The sequence below is a fragment of the Chaetodon auriga genome, chromosome 16 (genome assembly GCF_051107435.1).
Source record: "Chaetodon auriga isolate fChaAug3 chromosome 16, fChaAug3.hap1, whole genome shotgun sequence".
Classification (NCBI taxonomy): Eukaryota; Metazoa; Chordata; class Actinopteri; order Chaetodontiformes; family Chaetodontidae; genus Chaetodon; species Chaetodon auriga.
The window spans coordinates 826,542-853,168 of NC_135089.1; the positions used below are offsets into that span (position 1 = coordinate 826,542).

The following is a 26,627-nucleotide window of genomic DNA, read 5'->3' on the forward strand; positions in this document are numbered from 1 at the left end:
ATCTTGAAATATTGACTTTATTCACACACAATTATAACTTTATTAGAATGTCATTAAAATTAAACAACTTCATGTCATTTTGACTTTTTTTCTCAGAATATTTAGACTTTATACTTAGATTTGGTTTGTCCTCAACAGTCACTCCTTTCTGTTTTTGGAGTGTTTCTCCGAAATTTTCGTTCACACGATGCCAACAGGTCTCGCCCACCCCCAGGCCTGTGCTCCAATCACATTGTCTGTCTGACGTTCACAGAAATAAAGACTTATGGATGTAAACAACCACTTCTGTACAAAAAACCCGAACAGAAACAACCCCAAGCTTTAGATAGAAAACAACAGAACGATCAAACTGAAGAGATTTAACTGTACAATTCATAAAATCAGAATTTCATCGTCACGTCCTGCTCGTCCACCGTCACTGTACACCATCTCTCACTTTTACAAAAAAGAAAACTTCAGATCAGATATTTCTCCTTGAGTTAGGGCCGCTCTCTCGCTCAGCCCATACATAAAATATAGTCTCCGTTAGTATTTGCTTATTTACAGGGTTGCACTATGTACACATTTTATTCTTCAGTGTTTTCACGCGGGCAGCTCAGCGGACGGCCTCGACCCAAGAGGCCGCCCGCCTCACAAAATTATGCCTCCCAGCACAACTATAGACAGAAGCTGTGATTGGTCCAAAAAGCAGAGGTTTGGTCAGTTTAGATTCAACATTGAAAGGGTTTTGTTTGGTTCAGATTCAGGACTTCTGTTTCTGCCCAGAATTACACTGAGATCCATAATCAAGCGCCCGACACCCAGGAAGTGGTCCTGAGAGAGCCACCGGCAGACTAGTGATGATGTCATCTTCGCTGGGTTTTACACTTTGTACCCGACCAAACCGCCGCAAGCGTCCGCCTCGACAAGACCTTTAACAACAAATACCAAGTCTGAAAACTCATTTTGAGCTCAGATGAAGAGATCTGAAGCAACGGGTTCACGTCCTTCAGCGAGTCCTCGCCTGGAAACAGAAACCCCAGCAGGCCTCTCTCCACCTGAGGTCAAAGAATCTGAACTGGTGTCTTTCAGAGTTCACTCGAGTTTGAAATCATGTTCTCGGGATCTCGCGTACTGTAGAGTTCAGACTTGACCCCGTGTTTGTGGGCATTGTGGGAAAGACTTTTACGTTTTGAGAAAAAGATCTTAAGACTCCGTGTTGGACTGAAGGTCTTGTCGAAGGGGAAAGTTTTGCAGGTTTTGTCCCGTCCAGAATGAAGCAGCCTCGTTCACACATCATGCTGTTTAAAAGCTGAATTAACGTCGCAGCTCTTCCGGAGTGATCAAACGGTGTGACGTCAAAACATCATCAATCATGACGATAAAAGTTTCACCTATCAGCTGAAAATCCTGACTGTGTTACTGCAGTGATGTCACAGCGAACTGAGGGTGTGCTCAGTACGCTGTGACATCACTGGTGGGTGTGGTTACAAGTGAAATTTTAAACCAGAGTGACTGTGGACTGTGAGCTCCACAGAGTCCCAAAAACCACCAAACTGAGAACCGGGTTCTGAAACGAGGTCAGAATAAAACAAAAAGCTTGTGAGCTGCTGGTCTGAAAGCTGGACTTCGCAGAGGGCGTTCCTGGTCTTGTTCTGACGTGGGTCGGAGGTGGACTCGTTTCTGGACGGGATCTGCCTCACTGAGCTTTTACAGACTGGATGTTATGGTACAGATGGAGAATGACAAGGTGTCACTGGCCACCAGAGCTGAGCACAGAGAGCATTTTCAGGCCGTCGTTACAAACACCTGAACCGTCCTGATGCTCTGACGAGTTTCATCCAAAGCACAGAGCAAATATCTACAGGACATCTTCATGAAAATGACTTTAAATACTCTACGTACTGGAAATCCTTCAACAGAAACGTGAAAGACTTCCAGCAAACAAACAGTCAGTTTTAGAACAAACATTAAAGTTCAGCTTTGATCTCAAAGTATTTCAGCTTTTTGTCACCAAATTACCATTTTTCCTGTAAAACTACAGAACAGATTTCTCATGAAGTGCTGACTTTAGCTGCTCTTCCAGCATTTTGTCATGAAGTCATGACTTTCGTTCTGTTAAAAATATGAAGTCTTCTGAGGTCTTTATGAAGGTTAAACTGATATGATGGTACTGTTTGTTCGTCCATGGTCAGAGTGAAACTCTTCAGAGCTCAGAGAGGAAACCCTTCATCTTCAGGCCTTCTGTCTCGAGTCTTTAAATCTCTGAAGTCCAAAGACGTGAAACTCTGACAGCTTAAAGTTTCATTCACAGGCGATAAAAACCTGCCTTTCACTTCTTTGTTTGGAACCATTTTCCAGCACTTTCAAGCGTGAGCTCTGATTGGCCCGTCAGACTCAGACCGAAGGACTGAAGATGAAGGTTTTCACGGCGACTCACAAACCAAAGTGAAATCCAGTTTCTGTGTGGAGGCTGGACTCAGACCTGGTGGTGATCACAGTAGAAAAACAACAACTGTAGATTTCTATTATTATAGTAAATATGACTGAAGTGTGATCAGCTGTACAAACACAGAACCAATCGAACACAACTGGACTCAACTGAAGCGAACTACTGAAATCTAGAAGAAGGAGTAAACAAAACCTCTCTGTCTCTGAGCCCTGAGGTTTGGCAAAGTGCTTCGTTGCTGCAATGAGTCGACCGACCAGCTTCACTTCCTGTTATTGCCTCGGACCTCGACCCGCCCATCCACCGAACCGACCAATGGCGGCGCAGCTCTGTGGGGCCGATCGGGTCCTTCCTTAAAGCAGATTGGTCGTTCAGCAGTTAGATCCCAATGCTTAGAAGTTTTCCCGACGACTCGTTTGTTTGTACAGATCTCTCCGGTATGACGTCATCCCGTGAACAGAGCTGATTGGCTGCCACGTGGTGATCAGTTCAATCAGCTCGTGATCAGCTCGTATCTGTGTTTGCATGTTTCAGCCCGTTCACTCCAGCTCTCACCGCCCGTCCACATCTCCAAAGCCAAGCGTCGTAGATTCTGTTTTTCTTCTTCAGCCTCTGAACGAACAAACGTCTGTTTGTCAACCTGATGCCAATCCAACATTTATCAAAGCCACGTGTGCTGATCAGTATCCACTAAGAACAAGAACGTGTCAGTGCTGCTGTTTGGTGCTTTCTGTAGAGGTTTTAATGTTACTGCCAGAAGAGCCAAAGACTCTCTTTCTTATTGGATAATAACGTTCCTCATATCTTCTAACACTCTTTCATTTTGTCCTAAGCGTTGTCGTCAGTGTACGCGCTAACATTTTATAGCCTAAAAATAAACTTGGCAGAGTCTGTTTGTGACTGACATCAAACATATCTTTGACCTTTTTAACGTTACGTATCGACTGATACACGCGGCGACATCGTGTCGGCTGTGATTGGTCCGTCCTGCGCATTGATTTGAGCTGAAGCGATGCCTGAAGGAGCTGAGCCTCACTGGAAAACGGTGCTGAAAAAGGACTGCTGGACGCAGCTGGTGCGTGATTTGTAGTAAACTGGTTAAAACATAGAAAAACAGCGGGCTGGTCCTTTAAAGTGAGTGCGATGTAAATTCTGCAGCCCCCTGTCGGATCACAGAACACTGAGACACATTTAACGGTTCAAAGTCCTGAAAGAAAAAGCCAAAGAGTTGACGAACGTCTTCGGACTGAAACTGGGATCACGATTGGTAGAAAACCAGCATCTACGCACTCTGATCCAGCACGGACACATCCTGACTGGCCAGTCCTGTCGTGTGATATGAGTCCACGAACGCACCACGATCCATGTCTCAAAGAGTTCGTAAGTCGTTGGTAAGTACTGTCAGTGAACGCAATTCGGTTAAATCTGCATCCATGTGAAGAAACAAGTTCCTGATTGCTCTGTGTGAAGTGTGGCAGCTGATCAGAGGTCAGCCTGACGGCCCTGACCACCGCTGTGAACCATGAACACAACCAACCAGAACTGAGCTCCGTCACAGGCCCACATGTGGTCCATCGCGTCCTTTAGAGTTCATTATTGTGATGGAAAACAGACTCGCCTTCAGATTCAGACGACAGGTTTGTGAACTTCCTGCACAGATTTCTGCTGCACAGCTTCAGTCAGAGAGAAGACGCCGGGAAATAAAAGCTGCTGCACGTCAAGAGTCTGCGACTCGTCCTCGTCTGCTGGCGTTTCTACATCCTCAGGTGTGTTTAGAAGCTCTACGTTCACAGATGTTGACTTTGATTTTGTTTGATTTTGTTCAAACAGGAAGTCGCATCAAGCAGTCAGCTGGTTAAGAGGCAGCGCTTTGTTGTTTGGGTGTCTGTAACAGACTGTTACCCATGATGCCTTTCTCTGCGTAGATCCTCACAGATACCACATTGACCAAGTGTAGGACCACTCGTCGTCCTTCAAGCCTTTTCTCTACTGACAGAAACATGAGGTGAACCCGTTGCAGCAGAGCGTGGTGACAGTGGACAGAAACAGTTTGAATTTGGATGAAACGTGATCAGTGACAGCAGTAATTTCATCCTAAACGTGAGCCAGCAGAAGCTCCTGAAGCAGCCTTCAAAAACACTTTACTGCTCAACATCTCCAAAGACAACATGAAGGCTCCAAACAAGCCATGAAGAAACACCATCTGATGATATAAAACAAGCCAAAGGTGATTCAAAGGTCAGCAGGTGTCAGTCAGGTGATCGGATTGTCTCTAGTCTGATTGGTCAGCCTCCACAAGGAGAGGGAAAGTGTAGAAAGTGAGGAGACAGGATGTATCTGTGGGATGAAGACGAGTCCAGCGACATGAGGACAATTCATGTCTTCATCTTCTTCACTGCTGTTCAGTGGAAGCAGCGACGTCTCTCATCACATCTGTGATTACTGACGTTTTGAACGGTTTAACAGCGTTCATCTCTGATGTCACCCTGAGGTTTTCCTCGAGCTGGACGTATTTTAACAAGCCTCGGGTGAAAACTGATCTCAGAGCAGCATCTGTGTCACCGCTTCCTAACACACAGCCAACGAGCAAACGGCTTCATGTGTTGAGTGTTTGTAGAGTCGGTGTGGACGTCGTTCAGGCTCCGACGGTCTGACCTCAGATTCATGACCAGAGACGCCATGTCCACACGTTGGTTTCTGCTCTGAGATCGTGAAGCCTCGTCTTCGGTGGAAGAGAAGCTAACCTGTTGTTCAGGGGTTGTTATTGTTGCTGTTGTTGTTGTTGTTATTGTTGCTGCTGTTGTCGTTGTGGTTGTTGCTGTTGTTGTTATTGTTGTGGTTGTTATTGTTGCTGTTGTTGTTGTTGTTGCTGTTGTTGTGGTTGTTATTGTTGCTGTTGTTATTGTTGCTGTTGTCGTTGTTATTGTTATTGTTGTTGCTGTTGTGGTTGTTGCTGTTGTTGTTGTTGTTGTTGTCGTCATTGTTGTTGTGGTGGTGGTGGTGGTCAGACTTTGTGAAAATGCTGTTGAACTTATTGCTTTAAGGTGGCGGTTTGCTGTCATGGCTGCGTGTTGGCATCAGTTGTCGTCAGCGTCCCTCTGAGGCGTCTTGTGTCCCCTCAGCCTGATCTGACCTGGTCCTGACAGGTGGAGTCAGGAGGTTCTCGATCCTGATCTTTGGGTCACAAACGCTTGTCTTCTCATTTATTTTTCAGGAGTGTTGAAGGACAACGCCTCCAGATCCTGATGAGCAGAGGGTCTCAGAGGCTGCTGAAGACCGTCTCTGATCATCAGCGGCGTTCCAGACTGACGGACAGCAGGTGTGGGGAGAAAATGGCCACTGCAGAATATCGACCTGTCGCTGTAGCTTCTTGAGGTTAAAACACAAACTCCGGCTGGATCAGCATCTCAGAACGGCGCCTCCATGTGTGTCTGGGTGTTGGTGGTCGTCAGGGCTGCTGGCAGGGATGAGGGAGGAAGAGGAGGAGGAGGAGGAGGAGGTGGAGGTGGAGGGAGAGAAGAAGAAGCAGCAAATGAAAAGTCAGTGGGCAGTCAGAGTGGTGGGTGGAGGAGAAGGTAGATGAAGAGGAGGAGGAGGAGGAGGAGGAATTAGGAGGTTTTCAGTTCCAGTGGGAGACTCCTCCTCCATCGGCTCCAAGCTTTTATTATTCCTGCTTCAACAACAGCGTCTTCCTCCTCCTCTTCCTCCTCCTCATCAGTCTGTCTTTGTCTCTTTGTCTCCTGTCCTCTTCTTTATGTGTCTTTGGGCTCCAGTTTGCAGGACATGTCGAACAGCAGGTTCTGGTTGTCGATCACCTGTAACTGACGGACGTAGGCCTTCGTCTGCAGGTGGGAGGGGGACGTCTCTGTGTCCATGGCTACCAGGTGACGGGAGGAGAAGAAGGAAGGAAAACAGACGACAGGGACATTAAATTATCAATCACAGCACACAGAGGTGCAGTGACACAAAGACGCCACCAGATGGAGACAAAGATCAACACACATGCTCAGGAAGAAGCGGACGTTACTGTGAAAGTGGAGCCGTGTCTCACATCCAGAAGCCAAACTGAACGTTCGACGTCCTGATCGTCTCAGCGTCCTGATGTAGCTTTGAAAATACTGCAATATTCACAAACTTCTACCATTTCAGACTAACAGGAAGTGATGCGGTTCATGTGACATCGGTGGCCAATCAAACTGCAGCTTTGAAATGTCAAAGCCAGTTAGAGACGTCAGATTTAAGATATGAAACTCATATTTTGTTTTCCCAACTATTTTCCTCCAATTGTCCAATTGTGCATTGCATTGTGGGAGAAAAGTGTCATCAGCACGAAATCGTACCGAAAACTACGAAGTCTGCCGACGTCACTGTTCATTGATTATCAATGATTTCAGCACATTTTCCTGATCATACTGTCACCCTTTACCTAAGAACAGAATGTGTGTGTGTGTGTTACCTAGCTGGCTGCTCCTGTATCGTCTGATGGTCCTCACCATCTCAGCCACTTTATGCTGCAGGAGGAGGAGTGAGGAGGTGCAGTGAGTCTCTCAGCCTGCAAGCTGTTTGTGCTTCCAGCCTCTCAGAGTCTCGTTCAGAAGAAGCTCGACTGTTTGAAACGAGTCGCTGCAGCTTGAAGATTAGTTTTAAACTCGTGGGATTAAAAAGAGGAATTATCGTCACTCCGCCGAGGAGGCGACCTCCTCGACTCGGGAGTGTTCACCTTCATCCTGAAGACGGTGGGACACGTCCATGTTTGACGCTGACGAGACTCTGAGGGCTGATCTGAGGTCTGACAGAGAAGAAAAGAGGAAAAGTGTCGACTCACCATCTTCTCAAAGTTGACGAGTTCTCCGTGAAACGTCTTACAGCTTTCATGAAGGAACGTCAAGTCTGACAGAGACAGAGACAGAGACAGAGACAGTTCAGTCCTGGACGAGGTCAGCTCGTCTTCTACTGATGAAAACGACTGAAGCTGATCGACGATCAATGGAGTGATCGATGCAAACACCCAGTAACATCCATCTTCACTGGAGCAGACTCGGGATTCTCTTCCTCGTTTCTGCTTTGTTTTCTAAAACACTCAGTTCGTACGATGTTTAATGGAACGCTGACGAATGTCCGTCCATCTAGTTGTGTTTATTTGTCTCGATCAAAATGATTGGAAGTCAGTTTTAAGTTTGATGTGGTGCTGCTGTCATGTCGGCGTTTCTTGGTTAAATAAAGATTTCACGGTCAAAGTTCGTTCTTTCTGTAACTGTTTTGTCTCCGTGTTGAAATGTTTGTTTTTATTGTTCCTCACGGCTCCTCGGTTTCATCTGCAGACTCGTTCTATCGACCTCCACAGCTGGCCCCTCCCTCTGGAGCTCCTCCCCAAACACATCGAGGCTGCTCCGCTAATCACAACTCACCTTTTCACACCTGCATCTTAAATGTGTGTTTTCAGTGTGTTCAGTCATCATTTCAATGTGTGTGAAGTGTCTTTGAGTAAAACACTCCATAAAAAAAATCTATCATTACTATTATTATCAGACAAACAGATTATTGATTATTGGTACTGAAGGTTGGTGCAGTTCATTTTTTAACCACGGGGGGCAGCAGAGACAAAACCACCAAATCCGACAGATGAGCTTTAATCACTCGTTTCTTTCTCTTTTTAACCGTTCACTCTCTCCCTGGTTGTGTTACCATGGAGACAGAGCTGAAGGCCACACACACACACACACACACACACACACACACACACACACACAGGCGTACAGCATGTACAGTAATCTCATTTAAAGTCTTTTCAAACTCAACGAGTGAAAGCAGAAGAAAGGTGTGTGTGTGTGTGTGTGTGTGTGTGTGTGTGTGTGTGTGTGTGTGTGTGTGTGTGTGTGCTGGGCTGAATGAGAACAGTTGAAGACGAGATGAAAAGAAAACGAGTGAAGAGGAAAACCAACGATGAAGAGGAGAGCCTTTGAAGTGGCTGAACGTGTGTGTGTGTGTGGGGGGGGGGGTAGGTAACAGGGTAACATGGAGCTGATTAGCCAGAAGGGCTAATTAGCGAGATGGAGCTAACGTGCTAACATGTGTACAGCAGCGTCACATCTGGTCGACAGCTGGAGGAAAACGGTCTCAAAGGACGAAGACTATCAAATGATCCAGTGATGAACTGATGAGGCAGATCAGCTGATCGGCGCTCAGAGGCCTCCATGTGGTCTGCTCCCTAACTCTGTTTCAGAGCGGTCAGAAGCCCGTCCTAACCACAATTCTTTTAGCTCCCAGAGATCAAACGGATTCGTCAGACTTCACTGAATCGGACCAACCGTCAGAGAGAAACAGCCAATCACAGCGGAGACGAGGCTGTCTTAGCACGCCGACGCTAGCATTTAGCCGAAAGCAGCGCCGGTCTGAACCCAGCCTCACCTTTGAGCAGCAGAGGTGTGAAGGGGATCAGTGGAGGTCTCAGGCTGGTGATCAGGTCTCTGTAGGACTTGTGGTTCCTGGATGGATCCTATAAGATCACATCAGATCAAACGTCAGTATGATGATGATGATGATGATGATGACCTTCATCACCGTAAACCGGATCAGATCAGAAGAAAACTGGCCTTCTTCTACTCACCGCGATGCTCTCGAACTGCTGAAACTGCTTCCTGAACTTCCCCGGGAGACCCTGAACACACACACACACACTTATTTTCAGCACTGTGGCGTATTGATCGATTGATCTGATCAGCTGTGCGTCTGCGCTGACCTTTCATCTCCTTAGCTCAGTGTCCACACTGCTAATCTCAATAATTGATTCTCGATTTGGATTTTTAAAATTTACAGTTTATCAACAGACCAAGAAAAAAAAAGATAAGACGGAAGATAAAAGATAAAAAAATAAGTGACGACCCAGCATGCCCCTCTTCCTGTTTGAGGGTAGTCAGGTGAGTGCTGTACCTCCCAGGTGAGTCGCAGTCTGTTGACGGCGGGGTTGTCCAAACCCAGAACCACGGCGAGGAAGGACAGCAGGTCCTGCTGCTGCTTACAGCTGAAACACAGACGCAGGACACGTTAGGACAGGAAGGACGTCCCAGTCCGTCTGTCCGGTCGGACGGTCCGTCGGTCCGGTCGGATGGACGGACTGGGAGAGGTTTCAGCCTCATTCAGACCGAACAGCGATGCTAACGAACGATACAAGTTCTGTGGCACTGATGGAGTTTGAAACTGAAGTTTGACTTTCAGCTCTTCTCACAGCGAATCAAATCCATCATTCATTCATTCATTCATTCATTCATCCAGTGTCATTATCACCAGAGAAATCTTCTGCCTCATTTAACGTCCGACAGCCAACAAGCACAAAACTTGTTGTAAAACAACGTCTAAAATCAGAAAACTATGATACAAAACACAGAAACCCTCACGACTGCAGAAACTGCCCAGTAAACGGTACTTTGAAGCGCGTCGCAGCAGACAACCCTGAACCTCGGATTCAGGACTCAGGATTCAGGATTCAGGACCCTCTCTGGACTCACAGTGCTGCGATCTTGATGAACTTGCGGAGCAGCTGGATCCTTTTTGGCAGCGACTGACACTGCAGGATCTCTGTGGCGACCCAGTGCTGCACCTCGCTGCAGCGCTGCAGTACCAGCTCCAGGTTTAGGGGGCGCCAGCGGGACTGCTCTCCATGAAACACATAACACACAAACTCCACCTGCAGGAGACCCCCCGGAGACAAAGACAAATGGTCTTTGAGACTGTTCAGACTACTATTGTTGGTTGAAGATACACGTACAGCATGTTCTCAAATAGAGGCCCCTGTCATGGGGTAACCCGTGGAGTCACGGTGAGACCTTCAGTCACCTGTGGAGCCACCGAGCCTCCAGTCACATCCAGAGCCAGAGAGTAACAGAGAACAAAGCAGCAGAGTAAAACCTGCTTTATGTCTCTCCTTCGTCCATAAAAGCATCTTGTCATTGGAGCTCACTGACCTCGTGCACGCAGCTGAACAGCTCCCAGTCAAACACCACCAGCTGATTGGCCACCTCCTCTGCCGACATGTCGTGGAGTTTGCTGTCACCTGGCGACCAGTGGATCTCCTCAGGAAGAGGAAGCTGAGGGTGAAGGAAAAGAGTTCATTAACACAAGTAAGATCCAGATCAGTCGCTCTGTAGAAATTCCTCGTGCTCCTCGTGGAGGCAGCGAACCCTCCAGGCCACCAGGGGGCCACACAGGGAGACCCCAACACATAAACACTGCATACACTCTGAAAGCCTTCACACACTCTTTACTTTTTTATTTTTCTGAACACAAACTGAATCAACAGTCAATTATTTCATTCAAATGAGCAAAACAGGAAACAAAACATCCGTTTTTTAATCGGTCACCAATAAATCAATGAACTCCTCACCAGCGACTCGAGCTCAGACGGTTCACAGGCGAACAGGTGAGTGTTGACTCCCAGCGTGGTGAAGACGGCCTCGTCGCTCGGGCGGAACACGGCCTTCTCTGAACACACAGCCATGAACGAGGTTAGTGTCTGCACGCTAGTGACAGCCAACAACAGCAAAGTTCAGTTAAAGCCGAGGCGGGAACGAGCTCTGACCTCCGGCTGACGTCACCGCCACCAGGATGAGGTTTCCGGGGAGGACTGGTTGGTCTTCGCTGTACTGGAGTTTCTCTCGGACCAGAGCCAGAATCTCTCCGACCCGACAGGACAGACGACTCCTGATGGTGACGTAGGAGTGATCTGGAGTGTAGACCCTGCAGAAGACTGGACACGCCAACACGACAAGGTCACTTCATCTCTGTTAGCTTACAGTTAGCTTCTGCATTCTGTTAGCTTACAGTTAGCTTCTGCGTTCTGTTAGCTTACAGTCAGCGTCTGGGTTCTGTTAGCTTACAGCTAGTTTCTTGGTTCCGTTAGCTTATAGTTAGCTTCTGGGTTCTGTTAGCTTGCTGTTAGCTTCTGGGTTCTGTTAGCTTACAGTTACCTTCTGCGTTCTGATAGCTTACAGTTAGCTTCTGGGTTCTGTTAGCTTACAGTTAGCTTCTTGGTCCCTAAAAATAAATGCTAAATGTGTTTTAAGTATGTGGAAAATAAGAGAAAACTACAAATTGAGCTAGCATGTGGGTTCTTTTAGCTTATAATTAGCTTCCTATGGGTTACAGTTACTTCTTGACCCCATTAGTTTCAAGTTAGCTTCCTCGTAGCTTAGAGCTAGCTTTCAGGCCTGCTTTGTTTATAGTTAGCCTCTCGGTCGGGACTCTGGGCTCTACTCGACCCAGCTGATGATAGGATGGACTGACGATTAGCCTGTTGGCTAACAAGATACAACATGTAGACCAGACAGATTTGGATTTGCTGGATGGTGGATTTTTTCTCTTTTGATGAAGCTAGGCTAACAGCTCCCACCTCCTGCCAATCTATGTGCTAAGCTACGCTAAAGCGCTCTGGGTTTGTGACACTCTTTGAAAAGATGAAGCCGTGCGTGTGTCCTGGGTGTGTCGGTCGGTTTCTGATTTGTTTATTCAGACTGCAGGTGTGTTTGCATTTCAGCTGCGTGTCACAGATGATGCAGACACTGAGTGTGTGTGTGTGTGTGTGTGTGTGTGTGTGAGTGTGTGTGTGTGTCGTACTCTCATCGGAGCCTCTGAAGGCCTCTCTGGGCTGCAGACAGGCGTCGATGCGTCTGAAGTGTCTGAACAGAGGACGAACCTGCTTCTTCCTGCTCTCCTTTTCCTCATCAGAGCTAAACACATACACACACACACACACACACACACACACACACACACAAACACGCACACACACACACACACACACAAAGTTAAGTGTACATCATTAATGTGTCCATACAGTCTGACAAAGTGCTCCACAGATTAAAGATATCAATGACGACATAATAAATAAAGAGTGTGATCACAGATAGATAATCAATATGATCAATACGATTGACCAGGCAAAGACATAATAAACATGCTACAAATATATGACCAGTATATGATAAACATACAAATATATAAATATATGGTCAATATGTGATGAATGTGTCAAGTCAAACACATTAGAAATATGCAGTAATGACAGTACGTGTGTGTGTGTGTGTGTGTGTGTGTGTGTGCGTCTTACGGGCAGTGTAAGATCTCGGTCCATCGCTGCAGTTTGAGGACGTCTTCCACGAGCTCAGGATACCGACTCAACTCCTGAACCGCACACAGGTACAGCTCCTACACACACACACACACACACACACACACACACACACAGATTCAGCTTTATATCTGGTCCACACGTGTGTTCAGTCAAAGTTCTCAAGGTGTGCTGGGATGACTCATTCCTGTTTCCATGTCAACCAGGAGTCAAAACCAACAGGTCCCACCCTGCAGGTGTTATCACCTGTGTGTGTGTGTGTGTGTGTGTGGGCGTGTTATTCTTTCTATTGTGTGTGTGGGAGGCAGTTAGACAGAAATTCCACTGTTTGAGAAGATGATCGACATTTCTGTGTGTGAGACTAAGTTTTGTGTGCGTGCCTGTGTGCGTGCGTGTGCGCGTGCCTGTGTGTGTGTGTGTGTGCGTGCGTCCGTGTGTGTGCGTGCGTGCGTGCGTGTGGCAGACCTTGGGGAAGCTGTTGCTGCGCTCGCCCTCCTCCTGCAGCAGCTCTCTGTAGGTGTCCAGGTATCGAAAGGCGACGTTCAGCACCGCCTGCTTCCTCTCTGCTCCGTCCATCACCGCCTCCGTCTCTGCGTCCGTCTCTCCTCCTCCTCCTCTCTCGCCCTCCGCCTCCCTCCCTCGCCCCTCTCCCTCCTTCCCCTCCGTCTCCAGACAGAATCTGTTGAGTTCAGTTAAGGAGTTAAAACATGGACTGAAGCAAAATTCAGACGAGAACGCCGCGTTTCTTCATCCAGATCAATAACGATGATCAGGATTCACCTGCTCTCAGCCCAGAGGAACCGCCGCCGCCACGATGACCCACATACCACTGCGCACACACACACACACACACACACACACACACACACACACACACACACACACAGCTGCCCCTCTGATGGTGCAGTACTCTCAGCAGCCTGATGGCAGCACCACAATCCTGCTGTTCTCACTCTTTTGTCAGATGGCGTGGAGCTGCCTGTGCTGAGTTCTACTTCCTGTCGATGTCCAGCGGCGTGACGTCGACGGAAGGTTTTAATGTCTGAACTCTCTTTTCTGGAGCAGAAAGTCTGAAACCTTCAGCCGACCATCAGAAAACTACCAGCAGAGTTTTCTGATGGTCGACTGACTCCACAGAGGACCAATCAGAGGCCTGACCCGCTGACCCGTCAGCTCGGCGCTCTGATGCTTCCTGCTTCCACTTGGACAGAATCGTGTGTTTCAGGTTGGTGTTGATGCAGAGTGTTGGTCACATGATCAAAGTGTGAAAACGCGTTACTGACGATCTCAACGAGTCCCTGAACGCCTCATGCTTAAAGGAATCATTTCTTACAGATCCGACATGACAAAAGATGATTTCTGACTTTTTCCTCTGAGGAGGAAAAAAGCAGGAGATGAAGATGAAGACGAGTGTTTCTGTCCGTCCGTCCCTCCCACTCGTCTTCCGCCCACATCGTTCTGTCCTCCCTGCAGCTCTTTATCTCTCCGTCTGTGTGTGGAGGAGTATTAAAGAGGACGTCGATCACTCTGTCGCTGCTCAGAAGAACAAAAGCAAACTTCATTTGCATTTTGAACGACGCAGCATCGACTCAGACTTCTAAATCCGGCTTCACGGACGTCTCCTGGTTTTAACCTTGTCTAACAAAGGTGTTGCTGCTGTTCTGTCACCTGTCCACGTCATCAGCGTGGGCTGACCTGAGTCAAAGGCTGTGCTAAAACCCCACTAACAGCTAACAGAGCTAGCTGGCGAGCTAAGGTTCATCTTCTGGAGAGCAGGAATTAGAATCAGGACGTTTCTTGTAAATCTGCCCGTTGGATGCTGATGGGACACTGCTGGACAGACAGACAAACACAAACCTGCAGCTACAAGACTGAAAGCAACAGAAGTGTGTCCCAGCGGGTCAACGCGTGGACGTCCACGCTGACGCGGTCACAGCTGGACGTTCATGAAGTGAAGGATACTGCTGCAGGAGGACCTGCTGCAACCGGTCGGCCGTCAGGAAGATGGGGTGCGTCAGCATGAAGTCGTCCAGCAGGGTGTCTAAAGGGAGACACAAACAGAGAGCTCAGTTTTACAGACTGCACCTGAACATGACCTGCCAGCTCTCAAATGAAGCTGGAACAAATAAAGGCCGTCTCAGTCCACGGAGACGAGTCACATGGCAGAGGGACAAAGTCCACGCAGGGAGAAAGACGGAGACAAACACAGGACTGAGGACGACGTTCGAGTCCCGACAATGACTTTTCTTTCTTAACTAGACGAGTTTCAGGTGCAGACGGCGGCGCTGACCTGCCCGCTAACAGCGTCTGCCTTCCCAGATTCATCGGCTTCTTCATTTCTGGTTTGTTCCACAATCAGAGAGCAGAGAAAAATACCACGAGGTGACGTCATCTCGCCAAGACAGTCAGCTGATAGTGAACGGGCGACCTCGTTCAGACGCCCTGTTTGATCCAACCAATGACCTGCGGACGCTCAGCCCACAGGAAGTCTGAGCTGCGTTCAGGCTCGACAGCACGCAGCTGCAGACACACACACACCTCAGACACACTGAACACAACCAGCACGCCGAGGTGTGTGTGAGGGGATGAGCCTAGCTTAGCACAAAGACTGAAAGCAGAGGGAAACTGTTAGCATAGCTGTTAGCATAGCTCCATCCAGAGAGAAAATAATCGCCCCTCCAAACACTGAAGAGGCAAAACTGAACTCAGTCACCAGTTTGTGTCGGCCACACATTTATTTCTCTGAACACACACACACACACACACACACACACACACACACACACACACACTCTGAATGTAGGCCATGCAGACACGTTCAGCTGCTGTGGAAGTGAAGCTCAAAGATCAGACGACGAAACATCAAACCGTTAAAACTCAAACCGACGACGAGCCGCTGCAGCAGGACACACACGTCTACGACATACTGCTGTGTGTGTGTGTGTGTGTGTGTGTGTGTGTGTGTGAGAGAGTGTGTGAGAGAGGGGGATGCATGCTGCAGTGGGCGTGTCCTGTCGGGGTCCGCCTCTCTGCAGGCGGTTACCATAGAGACAACACGTTGCCGACAGTGAGAGGATGAAGAGGGAAATGAACAGAGAGAGTGTGTGTGTGTGTGTGTGTGTGTGTGTTACTGATAACAGTGTTACACTGCTCGTACGCTCTGATAGGATGCGGTTGATTGATTGGTCACATGATCACAGTGTTCTTCCTCACTGCAGATCTCAGTGCCGGCATTGATCTGATCTGATATTGATTATTGATCATCTGCTGATATTCATCAAGTCACCTGAACACTGATTACACATGTACCTGACACTGTAATACTACAACTACACTAAAGTGTACTGCACAACAGTAGAGCGCAGAAATAAATGTAGTAGAGCGCCGTAAAGACATGCAGTAGAGTGCAGTAATAAACACAGTAGAGTGCAGTAAAGACATGCATTAGAGCACAGTAATAAATGCAGTAGAGTGCAGTAAAGACATGCAGTAGAGCGCAGTAATAAATGCAGTAGAGTGCAGTAAAGACATGCAGTAGAGCGCAGTAATAAATGCAGTAGAGTGCAGTAAAGACATGCAGTAGAGTGCAGTAATAAACACAGTAGAGTGCAGTAAAGACATGCAGTAGAGCGCAGTAATAAACGCAGTAGAGTGCAGTAAGGTTAAGTGTGACACGACTCGTCTGGAACGCCATCAGCGCCGCCTGGTTGGACTTCAGGGGCTCGACCTTCATCGCTGCCTCCACGTGAAGAGAAAGTTGCTCAGTGATGAAGAAACAAACGAGCAGAAGAAGAGACGGATGGTGTGAACATCGAGGAAGAGGAGAGAGGAAGAGTGTGAACGTGGGAGGAAGAGGAGAGAAAGCAGCTGAGTCCAAATGGGATGTACAGCACGCCTACAAAGAGGAAGATGAGCGAGGAAGACAAGTGTCCTAATGAGACACATCTGACAGGACGAAGACTCCAGAACAACAAGCTGGAAAATGACAGACGACTGGATTCATCCTCATCTTCATCACTTTATGGAGTCAAAACATGTCAAAAAGAAAAGACACATTTCATTTCCAGGTGGAATGGAACAAAGTACAAGTACTGCACCAGAGTACACATTCAAAGCACTTTACTTGAGTACTTCCACCACACCTCAGAGGTAAATGTTGTACTTCTACTCCACTACATTTTACTGTTGACTGTACTGTGGTATTGGTACTTTTACTGCAGTAAAGATCTCTCTGGTTTTCTGATGCAGAACTAAACGCTGGAAGCTGATTGGACGGATTCTCCAAACGAGCGCAGCCTCGATGAACAGAAGCTGAACTCAGACGATGTTTTCCTCCTCCCACCTCCTCTGCTCCTCTCTCTCTTCCTCCCACTCCTCTTCTCCAAATGTCTTGTTGAGAGCTGGTTGCTATGTGAACAGGTGCTAAAGAGCCTCTTATGTACCCACATGCACACGCACACACACACACACACACACACACACACACACACACAGAGTACATGTGTGTCCACATGACACACAAACATACAAACTGCACAAACACCACAAACAGGAAGTTGAAGCTCAGAGAGGGCGAGGAAGACGAAGGTGAACACATCCAGAGAGGTAAACGAGTGGGAGGCTGCTTCACTGCTTCTTCATCATCTGAAGAGGAGAATCCTCCTCCCCCCCCCCCCCCCCCCCCCACACACACACACACAGTGGTTTTGATTCTGACTCATTAAGACTTTTAATTCATCAGCTTCTTTACCAAACTCAAAGTATAAATACTCAGGTCTGTACTGTCGTCTGTGTACTCTGTGGAGACGAGCAGTAACGTGAAGGAGTGAGAGGATCATAGAGACACACTGCCTGTAGTATTCCTGTAGTATTCCTGTAGTATTCCTGTAGTACTTGTATGATGCTGAGTGGCGTCTGTGCTGCTGTTTTCCCTGCAGGTGTTTGGTGTCACCTGGCAGTGCAGCAGGTCATGTGACTGCACTCTATGGTCACTGTGTATGCAGACGAGTATCTTCATAAATAGAAATACTTCATAATGTACTTCATTTCTATAATAAAACGTTTCACCTTAATCTGAATCTGAAAAATAAAACTGCCAAAATGAATGTAGTGAAGTACAAAGTTCAACAGTGTAAGTACAAGACAGCAGAAAACAGAAATACTCAAGCAAAAGTACCACAAAACTGTACTTCAGTACGGTACTTGAGTAAATGTACTCAGTTACTTTCCACCACTGCACAAACAAACCAGGAAATACTTCACTCAGTGGAAATGTTATTGACGTTCTGCTTCACAGGTAACACACCTGAACAGCTGCCTGCCTCAACACGCCTGTACCTGAGCATGTGTGTGTGTGTGTGTGTGTGTGTGTGTGTGTTATGTAAGAAGCTCTGGCAGGTTTGTTCCTCTCTTATGAAACTGTCAGGAAACTTATCGCCTCTGTGTTTTACAACGTTCACACACACCCACACCCACACACACACGCACACACACACTCAGATATTATTATTATGGGCTGGCGGGACCTTGACTGTGTGTACGGAGGCTGCTGAGGCTCATTCTGCGGCTTTTTAATATATGTCCTGAGGGCTGGAGGAGCCGAAGAAGAGTCAAAGCGCTCAGTGGTGACTGATCGAGGAGGACGAGGTCGAAGGTCAAAATGAAACATCCATACAGCCGAGAAGCCGTCACAGGAAGTGATGTCGTTAACAAAGGTGTGGGTCGTGCACACACAAATGCGCTAATTATTTTTTAAATCCGCCCTGTCTGACCGACACACCCTCACACACATTCACAGCGAGTCTGACCAATCAGGTGCGTGCAGGAAGGCAGTGGGCGGGGTCGACAGTCTGACGGAGCCGCCATCTTTGATCACACGTCCACATGTTCAGCTTCAGCCGCAGCTCTTTTTTGTGTTGAAGTATTCATGTAGAGGTGTGTGTGTGTGTGTGTGTGTGTGCGTGTGTGCGTGTGTGTGTGTGTGTGCGTGTGTGCGTGCATAACCTGTCAGGTGAGAATCCATCATGACGACAAAACGCTGACAGACAAACGTTTGAAAGTGCAGTGTGTGTGTGTGTGTGTGTGTGTGTGCATTGTGGGTGTGACGCACGCACATACACACACACACGCACACACACGCACACACACCCACACCCAGCTACAGTAGAAGCTGGATGTGGGTCAGGCTGCCTGAAGAGGATCAACAGGCTCTGCAGTAATTAAATATGAAACACGGTGTAATTTTCCGGCTGTGGAGACAAAAACACTTGAGACGAGGACGACGTGGATTGAGACGGCGTTCGTCTTCCTGCTCACGTGGACGCATCAAAGACTTCACTTTGTCCGCCAGGCTTATGAGTAGCATTACAGCTAGCTGCCCGGCTAACAGAGAGAAGGTTGAGTCTCCTCCTCCTCCTCCTTGAGTCCTGTTAGCTACACTGAATGGCTAATGGTTCAGCACCATCTGTGTTAGCTTTGAGTCCTGTTAGCTACACTGAACGGCTAATGGTTCAGCACCACCTGTGTTAGCTTTGAGTCCCGTTAGCTACACTGAACGGCTAATGGTTCAGCACCACCTGTGTTAGCTTTGAGTCCCGTTAGCTACACTGAACGGCTAATGGTTCAGCACCACCTGTATTAGCTTTGAGTCCCGTTAGCTACACTGAACGGCTAATGGTTCAGCACCACCTGTGTTAGCTTTGAGTCCCGTTAGCTACACTGAACGGCTAATGGTTCAGCACCACCTGTGTTAGCTTTGAGTCCTGTTAGCTGATGTTGAGCTTAGTAGCATTATTGCTTCTTTAGCTTCATGTCCTGGTCTGCTGTTTGCAGAACAATGCTAATGCTGTGAAAACCAGATATTATTTTGATTCAGCCTGTCCACAAACTTTTTGCCATTTGTTGGAATAATTAACTGTTGAAGTCTGTGTGAACCTTCTGGCGAGCTAAACTTCTGCACACATAAACGTCTGCGTTAGCGTTCAAAAAGCAGTTTGTAGTTCAAAAGTGTCCCCTCTCCATGTTTGTAGTCCACTGATGTCTCTGCCTCCCAGCAGCAGAGGAGTTAAAGTGAAAACCTGAGCTTCTGTTAATCTTCATACGCAGTGAAACTAATCTGAGGCTGAACAAACAGTGAAGCATTTGTTTGTTTGTTTGTTCGTGTTGATCTCAAACCTTCAAGACCTTCAGGCGTCAAGTCAGCAAACTGACTCAGTTTGTTAGCTTATGTTAGCTGTGTTAGCTGCTGTTAGCTAGCGGTCGTACCAGACCAAGTCCCTCACTGCTCCTGAATCACTTTGAAGGATCAGTTTGTTCAAATCCACAAAACTTTATTTCTCAATTCAATCAAAACGTTTCAAATCTGAATCTGTCGGGCGAAAACATCGACGATGCAGCAGAATGTTTCCATGTGACTGAAGCTGCAGGTGAGTCTGAGCTCAACCCTTCTCCATGACAGTAACGCCACACCAGTCTGTCCAGTCTGGATTCCACAGCTCACCAGTTCAGCCTCATTCTCTCAGACCAGGTGACCCGAATGTGAAACATTCATGTTTCAGAGTCCATGAAGGTCTCAAACACCTGGACCACGTCTGCTCACCTGTGAGGCCCCGAGAGCACGGCCCGACCAATCAGAGCGCTTCAACGTGACAGTGAGCGCGTTTGAAAGGAAGGAATAACCAAAGTGAAGCACTAAGCAGAGGTGAGACGGACTTTAAAGCTGCACTCCACCATATTTAGTCCATGACGGCGTCTGAATCCAGACCTTCAGCAGACCAGCAGAGACCATGAGTCTCCACAGGAAACCATGAAGACCGCGAGAACAGACCAAACGGCTGCTGAGCACCGACCGACCGACCGACCAGCTGAGCAGCAAACGGCGGACAGACGCGGTCAGAGCGCAGCTGGAGAACATTTAGCAGCTCGAAGAGAGTAAAGGCCGAGAGCCGCCGCGCTAACGTCAGCGAAATCCACGTCGAGGTCAGCTGACAGGCAGCGGATTACCGTCACTACGGTTACAGTTTGTCTAGCTAGCTAATCGTTTTGATCAGCAACGTGTGACATCAGCCTGACGCTGATCAGAGCGAGATGCTTTGATCACGCATGTCCTCAAGCTTCATGACCGGCTGGACAAGAATTATTATCTCATCTCTGTTCAGACTCAGAAACCACGTTCAGGTGGAATCAGACCGTCAGAGCGATGACATCACATCCTCATCATCATCATCACCCTCCACCATCTTCATCATCCTCCATCACAGGCTGAAAAACTGCAGCGAGCTGAAGCTCCTCACACACACTAACTCAACACTGAGATGAGTTGCATAACACTGATGTGCTGTGTCCAAAATCCCACACACACACACACACACACACACACACACACACACACACACACACACACAGCTGATAATAATGCATCCTTTGTGAAGCTCCAACAAGAAGGAAGTGCTGGATTATTCATGAATGTGACAACTTAAAGCAACAGCAGGACGTCTTCCTTACATGCTAAATGTGCGTGTGTGTGTGTGTGTGTGTGTGTGTGTTTTCCTGAAGTCCGTCAAACACTGCAGAATTTCCTTTGAACGTCAGTCTCATGAGGACTCTCGTCTGTCTTTGTCTCTGCGGGATGAAGGACACAGCAGACAGTAACACCTGAGGGACGGACAGCTGAGACAACCACACTGACGGACACGCAGGCCGTCCCCAAACCAACCCGAGAAGCTTCCTTCACTGATGCCAGTTATCTGATGTCATCGGTCAGAAGCCAATCAGATCGCTCCACAGCAGAATTCATGTGAATGTTTTACTTTCTGTCAAACCTTTAAAAACAGGGACACACGCTGACCTGAGAGCTGCGACCTGCCAGGCAACAAGGCAGTGAATCCAGGAGATTTTCAAAATAAAAGCCCTGAGCAGACTGCCGATCGTAACAAACAGAAAATACAGTAAAACAGAGGAAGGAGGGCAAGGCTTAACCGCGAAGTCGAATCACCACAGAAGAAGACGAATATGAAGAAAAACCACCAAAGCAGCAAAACCAGGCGGGAAAAACGCTTCTGAGGCGAGGACGAGCAAAAACACGACGCGCCGCCGGAACCTCAGTAACTGAGTACATTTACTCCAGTAGTACACATGACTACAAAGTACAGGTACTTGTACTTTGGCATTGTGATTTATGTAGCTTTATGTTTTTACTCCATGACATCCACCTGACAGCTTTAGCTAGCCTTCAGATTCCTTCCCGTCCAGTGAAAAGCTCGTATCTCCAGCTCATATGATACCACTTAATGTTTTGAATATATTTATGTACTGTGGGCACCAATCAGCACGCAGGCTTTCTTCTTTGAGGGTTTTCTGTGTCTCCAGGTTGTTTTGTACCTGCTGCTGCACAGCGATGGCGAGGCGTTCAGGGACTTGGTCTAAACGCTGGAGCTGTTGTTATTCTACAAACATTAAACTGTCAATCAACATTTACTTTTACCATTAATTAAAGTTTAGAAATATTTAATTTTTGCTTTTTCATTTTCTTCTAATAATTTTCTTCTAACGATTTTTACTAAACTGCCTAAAATTCAAATGTGTATAATTACACGAGGTTTTCTTAAAAACTACACGTTATGTTTCTTATCTTTGGACAAACTTTGATCGTTTCTTGAACGTCTGAACATTTTAAATCTGTTCAGTTTTTTCATTTGTGTTTCTGGAAAAATAGAAGACCAAATGAAACGTGGACACAAACACAAACACACCCTGCAGCTTCCAACAGGCAGCAATCAGTGCTGCACACACACACACACACACACACACACACACACACACACACACACATTCCTGCAGGAACACATACGTACACGCATGCATGCACACACCCACTTCAGCTGTAATAAGCAGGCTGCGTTTCTGAAAGAGGACGGCAGCGATTATGTAACCCCACACACACACACACACACACACACACACACACACACACACACACGCGCAGGCTGCAGGAACAGTCTGTATGATCCGAGCTGTATCGTGAACGTCCTCCTGCGCAGACAGACTGAACGAGCTTCTCTCTCCCCAAACGTCACGTTGGAGTCTTCGCCGTCACGTCTGCAGCAGCCGCCTCTTCGGGTTCAGGCCGGCGGTTTGCACGCGACGCGACGCGACGCGACTTCAGGCCCCAACATGAAATCTACTGCCAGTTATTTCCATCATCAGTTTATCTGCTGATGCTTCTGTCTGATCTGTGAAACGTTCAGTTTACTGTGACAGAAAACAGACATGTGAGACATGTCCTCTGGTCCTCTGAGGACTTTTGTCTCTTTATGCTTTGAAAATGACAGAATGAATTGATTATCAGAGTATTGGCTGATTGATTTTCTCTGGATGGACAAATGGAGGAGCCTCTCCAGCTGATCATGTTGGACCTTTCAGCAGCAAACTGTTTTATGTCAGAGCTAAAGCGATTAGCCGTTTGTTAGCTTAGCAGCAGTCAACACTTTTATCCAAAGCGACGCACGAGGTTCAGGACAGGGTGGTGTCAGTGTGATGAGAGCTGATGCTTTCAAAGACTTTCCAGAACCAAACACACGAGCAAATGTGGAAACTTTGGATCAGTGTGTCTGAACTGCTAATGTTAGCACGTCTGGCTAACTAGCTCACTATCCACAGGAACCAGCAAGCACTGACTAGAACATCCACCTGGACCTCCACCTGATTGGCTCGAGCCAGGGGCGGGGCTTGCGGACAGGCAAGCCAGGCAGTTCCTTGGAGCCCCCGGCCCCTAGGGGGGCCCCGGCCACTTATTTATAACAACAATTATTGATAGGCCTGAGCTTTTAGGGACCTCTGTTGGTCCGTGGACCTCACTTTGAGAACCACTCATCTATTTTGTCAGTATTCATCTCAAATGTCCCAGAAATTGTGCATTTATGTGTACAAAAATCAAATTTCTGCAGTGTGCACGGGTGGGGTGGGGTGGGGGCCCCAGGGATTTCTTGCTTGGAGCCCCGAGAGACCCAAGCAACACCACTGGGGAGAACTCAGTGCTTCCATTGGTTGGTTAGGTTTAGGCATGAGCAGTGACGATCGATTAGGGTAAGACTATCAGAGTAAACCAATCAGTTTGTAAATTAGCCTGAAGCTAGCGTTAGCTGCTACTGTCGTGATCTTTATTGGATTCGGAGAAAGTCACACTCCAACAGCTCGGCCAACGTTGGCGAGATGAGTTCTGTTTGGGTTAGCGTTAGCTCGTCGTACAGAACGTGACGTGTGAACATGAACATGACAAGAAGCCAAATAAAGTTTTGTCCGAATGAAAGAATAAGCCATTCATGGACACGCACACAGCGTCACAAACTGTGAAAGTCTCAGCTGTGATTGTTTCAAAGAGCTCAAACAATGAACTCCGCGTAAAGCCTGACGAGTCGAACAGCCGCTGACTCTGAGGTGAAGCAGCTCGCCGTTAGCAGACAGATCTACTGTCAGCTCACACACTGACCTATCACAGCGGAGCTCTTAGCGAGGCAGATGTTTCATCGTGCGACCTCCTCTGGCGGCCATGTCGGGTCACGTGACACAACACTGCGTGTCTTACCTGTGCAGTGTCCGTGACGTTTTCCCGCCACGCTGTCCAGCACAGACAGGGTCAGGTTGTCCGGTGTGTCGGGAGGAAGAGGCGTCCCCCCTCCTCCTCCTCCTCCTCCTCCTCCTCCTCCTCCTCCGCTGGTCTCTGTGATCAGACTGGCCTCAGAGCTCTGCTCGTCACTGGACAGAGACGGGCTGCGGACGTCGCCTCCTCCAGAACCAGAACCAGAACCAGAACCCGAGCCGGAGCCGTTAGCGCTGCTGGGCACCGAGACCAGACCGGTCCCTGTGGCTGAGGGCCAGGAGGGGGGGTCCTCGCTGTCGGGGCTGCGGGGGTCAAAGTTCAGGTTTAAAGTTTGTAAAGGTGATGGAAACCACAGTGCCGTGCACTTCCTGTCTGAATCACACCTGCAGCTAACGACTGACTTCATCACTGATCTGAAACGATTGATCTACAGAGAATTCATCAGAAACTAATAACCAACAACGACAGATCGTTATTTTACCATCAGGAACATCAAACATCCACTCGAGACCTGGACTGCTGCTTGGACATACGGGACGTTTAAACGATCAATAAATCAAGAGCTGTTGGACCTGATGGTTTCTAGCTCCTCACTTCTCGCTCTGTGGTGCATTATGGGAAAGAGCGCCTGAACTTTAATTCACAGAGACAGTCGGGATACCTGGACCGTTCTTTAAAACCAGAACACCAAATCCTGGACGACTTCTTCATTGGAGCCCAACGAAGCTGGATCCACGACAGCTGAATGGTTCAAACACAAAACAAAACATCTGATCGGCCAATCAGGATGTTCTGATCTGATCCGGACTGAGACAAAACAAAACAAAAATCATGAGGCCTTACTCTGAGGAAGGAGCTGGGGCACCTGTTCTGGATCACCTGTCCTAAACGTCTTGTGGGCTGATCTGAAGGTTTTTATTTACGTCCACTCTGAACTGAAAAGACTGGATTTAAAGATCTATGAGGATCTATCAGGATCACCAGCTGCAGGTTTCCATGTGAAACACCACATGGTCCCACCTAAACCAGGACCCTGTCACGTGCTGCACATTCCTACATATGTATGTTTAAGTCAGTTTCTGGTCGGTTCGGGTCCAGTATCAGAAAACAGACACCGCCCAGGTCTCACCTGAACACCTCCCGGGCCTGGCCGCTCTCCGGTGACGTCTCCCTGAAGAACGGAACGACCCGGGACAGGCTGGCCCTCCGACGGGACGCCCCGGTCCCCCCGCTGGCCTTGTCCGCCACCCCGCCAACAAAGCCCCCGGCCCGGGTCAGCGCCGTGGTCTGCTTCTTCAGGAACTTCTCCAGCGGTTTCATCCCCGCCGGCATGGTGGGCCGCTGGGTGGGGGTACTGGTGGGTGGAGGGGGCTGTAGGATGGTGATGCAGAGAGACAGAGGTGGGGGGGATAGCTGCTACATCATACAGCCCCCGCAGGTGGGGGTGGGGGGGGCAGGTGTGAGCAGGTGTGAGCGGACCCTCTGGACGGCTGCTCTGGCAGAACCAACCGACTTTAACCCATTGGTGGCGGTGGAGGAAGCGCTGGTGGAGGAGAGGTGGAGGTGGGCGGTGGAGAGACCTCTATCCTCTCTTCCTCTCTCTCTCTCTTTCTCTCTCTCTCTCTCTCTCCGCGCCGCGGTACTAAAACCCGCTTTTAGCCAAAAAATGTCCCAGAAAGCAGCTCCGTGTGGCCGCAGCCGTCGGCCGCTCCTCTCTGTCTGCAGCCGCCGCGTAAACACCGAGCGACGGCTGCGGGACCGAGCGCGGTCCGTGGGCGGAAAACCCGGGAATACGAGCCGCGCGGTGCCTCTGCAGGTCTCCGGTGAGCTGAACCGGGACAGCGCGTCTGTCCGCACCACCGGCGGCGGGTTTCGGAGATATCTCCGAGATAAACGGCGGACGACCGCTCGACGCTCCGCGCTCCTTTTCGCCTTCACCTCGTCGCACACCTGGACGAGCAGAACCCGCCCGGCCCGGTGCGTTCGTGGTCGGTGGGTTTTCTGAGCAGCGGCGGCGCTTCTGTTTTTTCAGCTCAGATACTGCAGAGGCTCCGACGGTCCGCCAGCCTCACGGTCCCCCATCGGCTCCCACGCAGCGCCAGGCTCTCTCTACCGCTCTCTCTCCTCCCTCTCTGCTAAATTAGTGGAATGAGAAGTGACTCGTAACATTCACACTCCTCCCTCCTCCTCCTCACCCTCCCTCCCTTCCTCCCCCCGCTCTCATCTGCTGCAGTTGCGCGCTCCCGACACACCGACGGGACGGGGACGCGCATGGCCATTTACTTCCTGTGCTGTAAAATTGATGGAAATGAAAATATCCCTGACGACAAGCTGCAGTAATATTCATCAGTACCTCAGTACATTTACTCCGAGACGAAACACCGCGAGATTTCATCAATCACATGTAACTATTGACAGAGCATATTGATCCAGCAGCAGAGAGGAAGAAGCTTTTACTGAACAGGATCAATACACAGTAC

The 26,627-nt window shown here is 48.5% G+C and overlaps 1 protein-coding gene across 1 annotated transcript; it reads right to left on the bottom strand.

The window, feature by feature from the left end:
- Positions 1-3: 3 nt before the first annotated feature.
- On the bottom strand, positions 4-26,344 carry rapgefl1 (Rap guanine nucleotide exchange factor (GEF)-like 1). The gene is made up of 16 exons (XM_076753383.1): positions 25,277-26,344; positions 24,133-24,449; positions 14,514-14,592; positions 13,017-13,230; positions 12,531-12,628; positions 12,038-12,150; positions 11,004-11,171; positions 10,809-10,906; positions 10,390-10,512; positions 9,934-10,112; positions 9,359-9,449; positions 9,036-9,086; positions 8,837-8,924; positions 7,254-7,318; positions 6,885-6,939; positions 4-6,305 (listed from the first exon to the last, which is right to left on the bottom strand). The coding sequence occupies exons 1-16, from the start codon at positions 25,477-25,479 to the stop codon at positions 6,181-6,183; spliced, it is 2,067 nt and encodes a 688-aa protein (XP_076609498.1). The 5' UTR covers positions 25,480-26,344; the 3' UTR covers positions 4-6,180.
- Positions 26,345-26,627: the final 283 nt, after the last annotated feature.

Bases quoted from the DNA above. Each gene is read 5' to 3' on its own strand.
- rapgefl1 (XM_076753383.1), bottom strand. From the start codon at position 25,479: ATGCCGGCGGGGATGAAACCGCTGGAGAAGTTCCTGAAGAAGCAGACC. The intron at 7,319-8,836 runs GTGAGGCTGGGT...TGTCTCTGTCAG, and splicing joins CACACCTCTGCTGCTCAAAG to ACTTGACGTTCCTTCATGAA. The intron at 6,940-7,253 runs GTGAGTCGACAC...CTCCTCCTGCAG, and splicing joins TCGTCAACTTTGAGAAGATG to CATAAAGTGGCTGAGATGGT.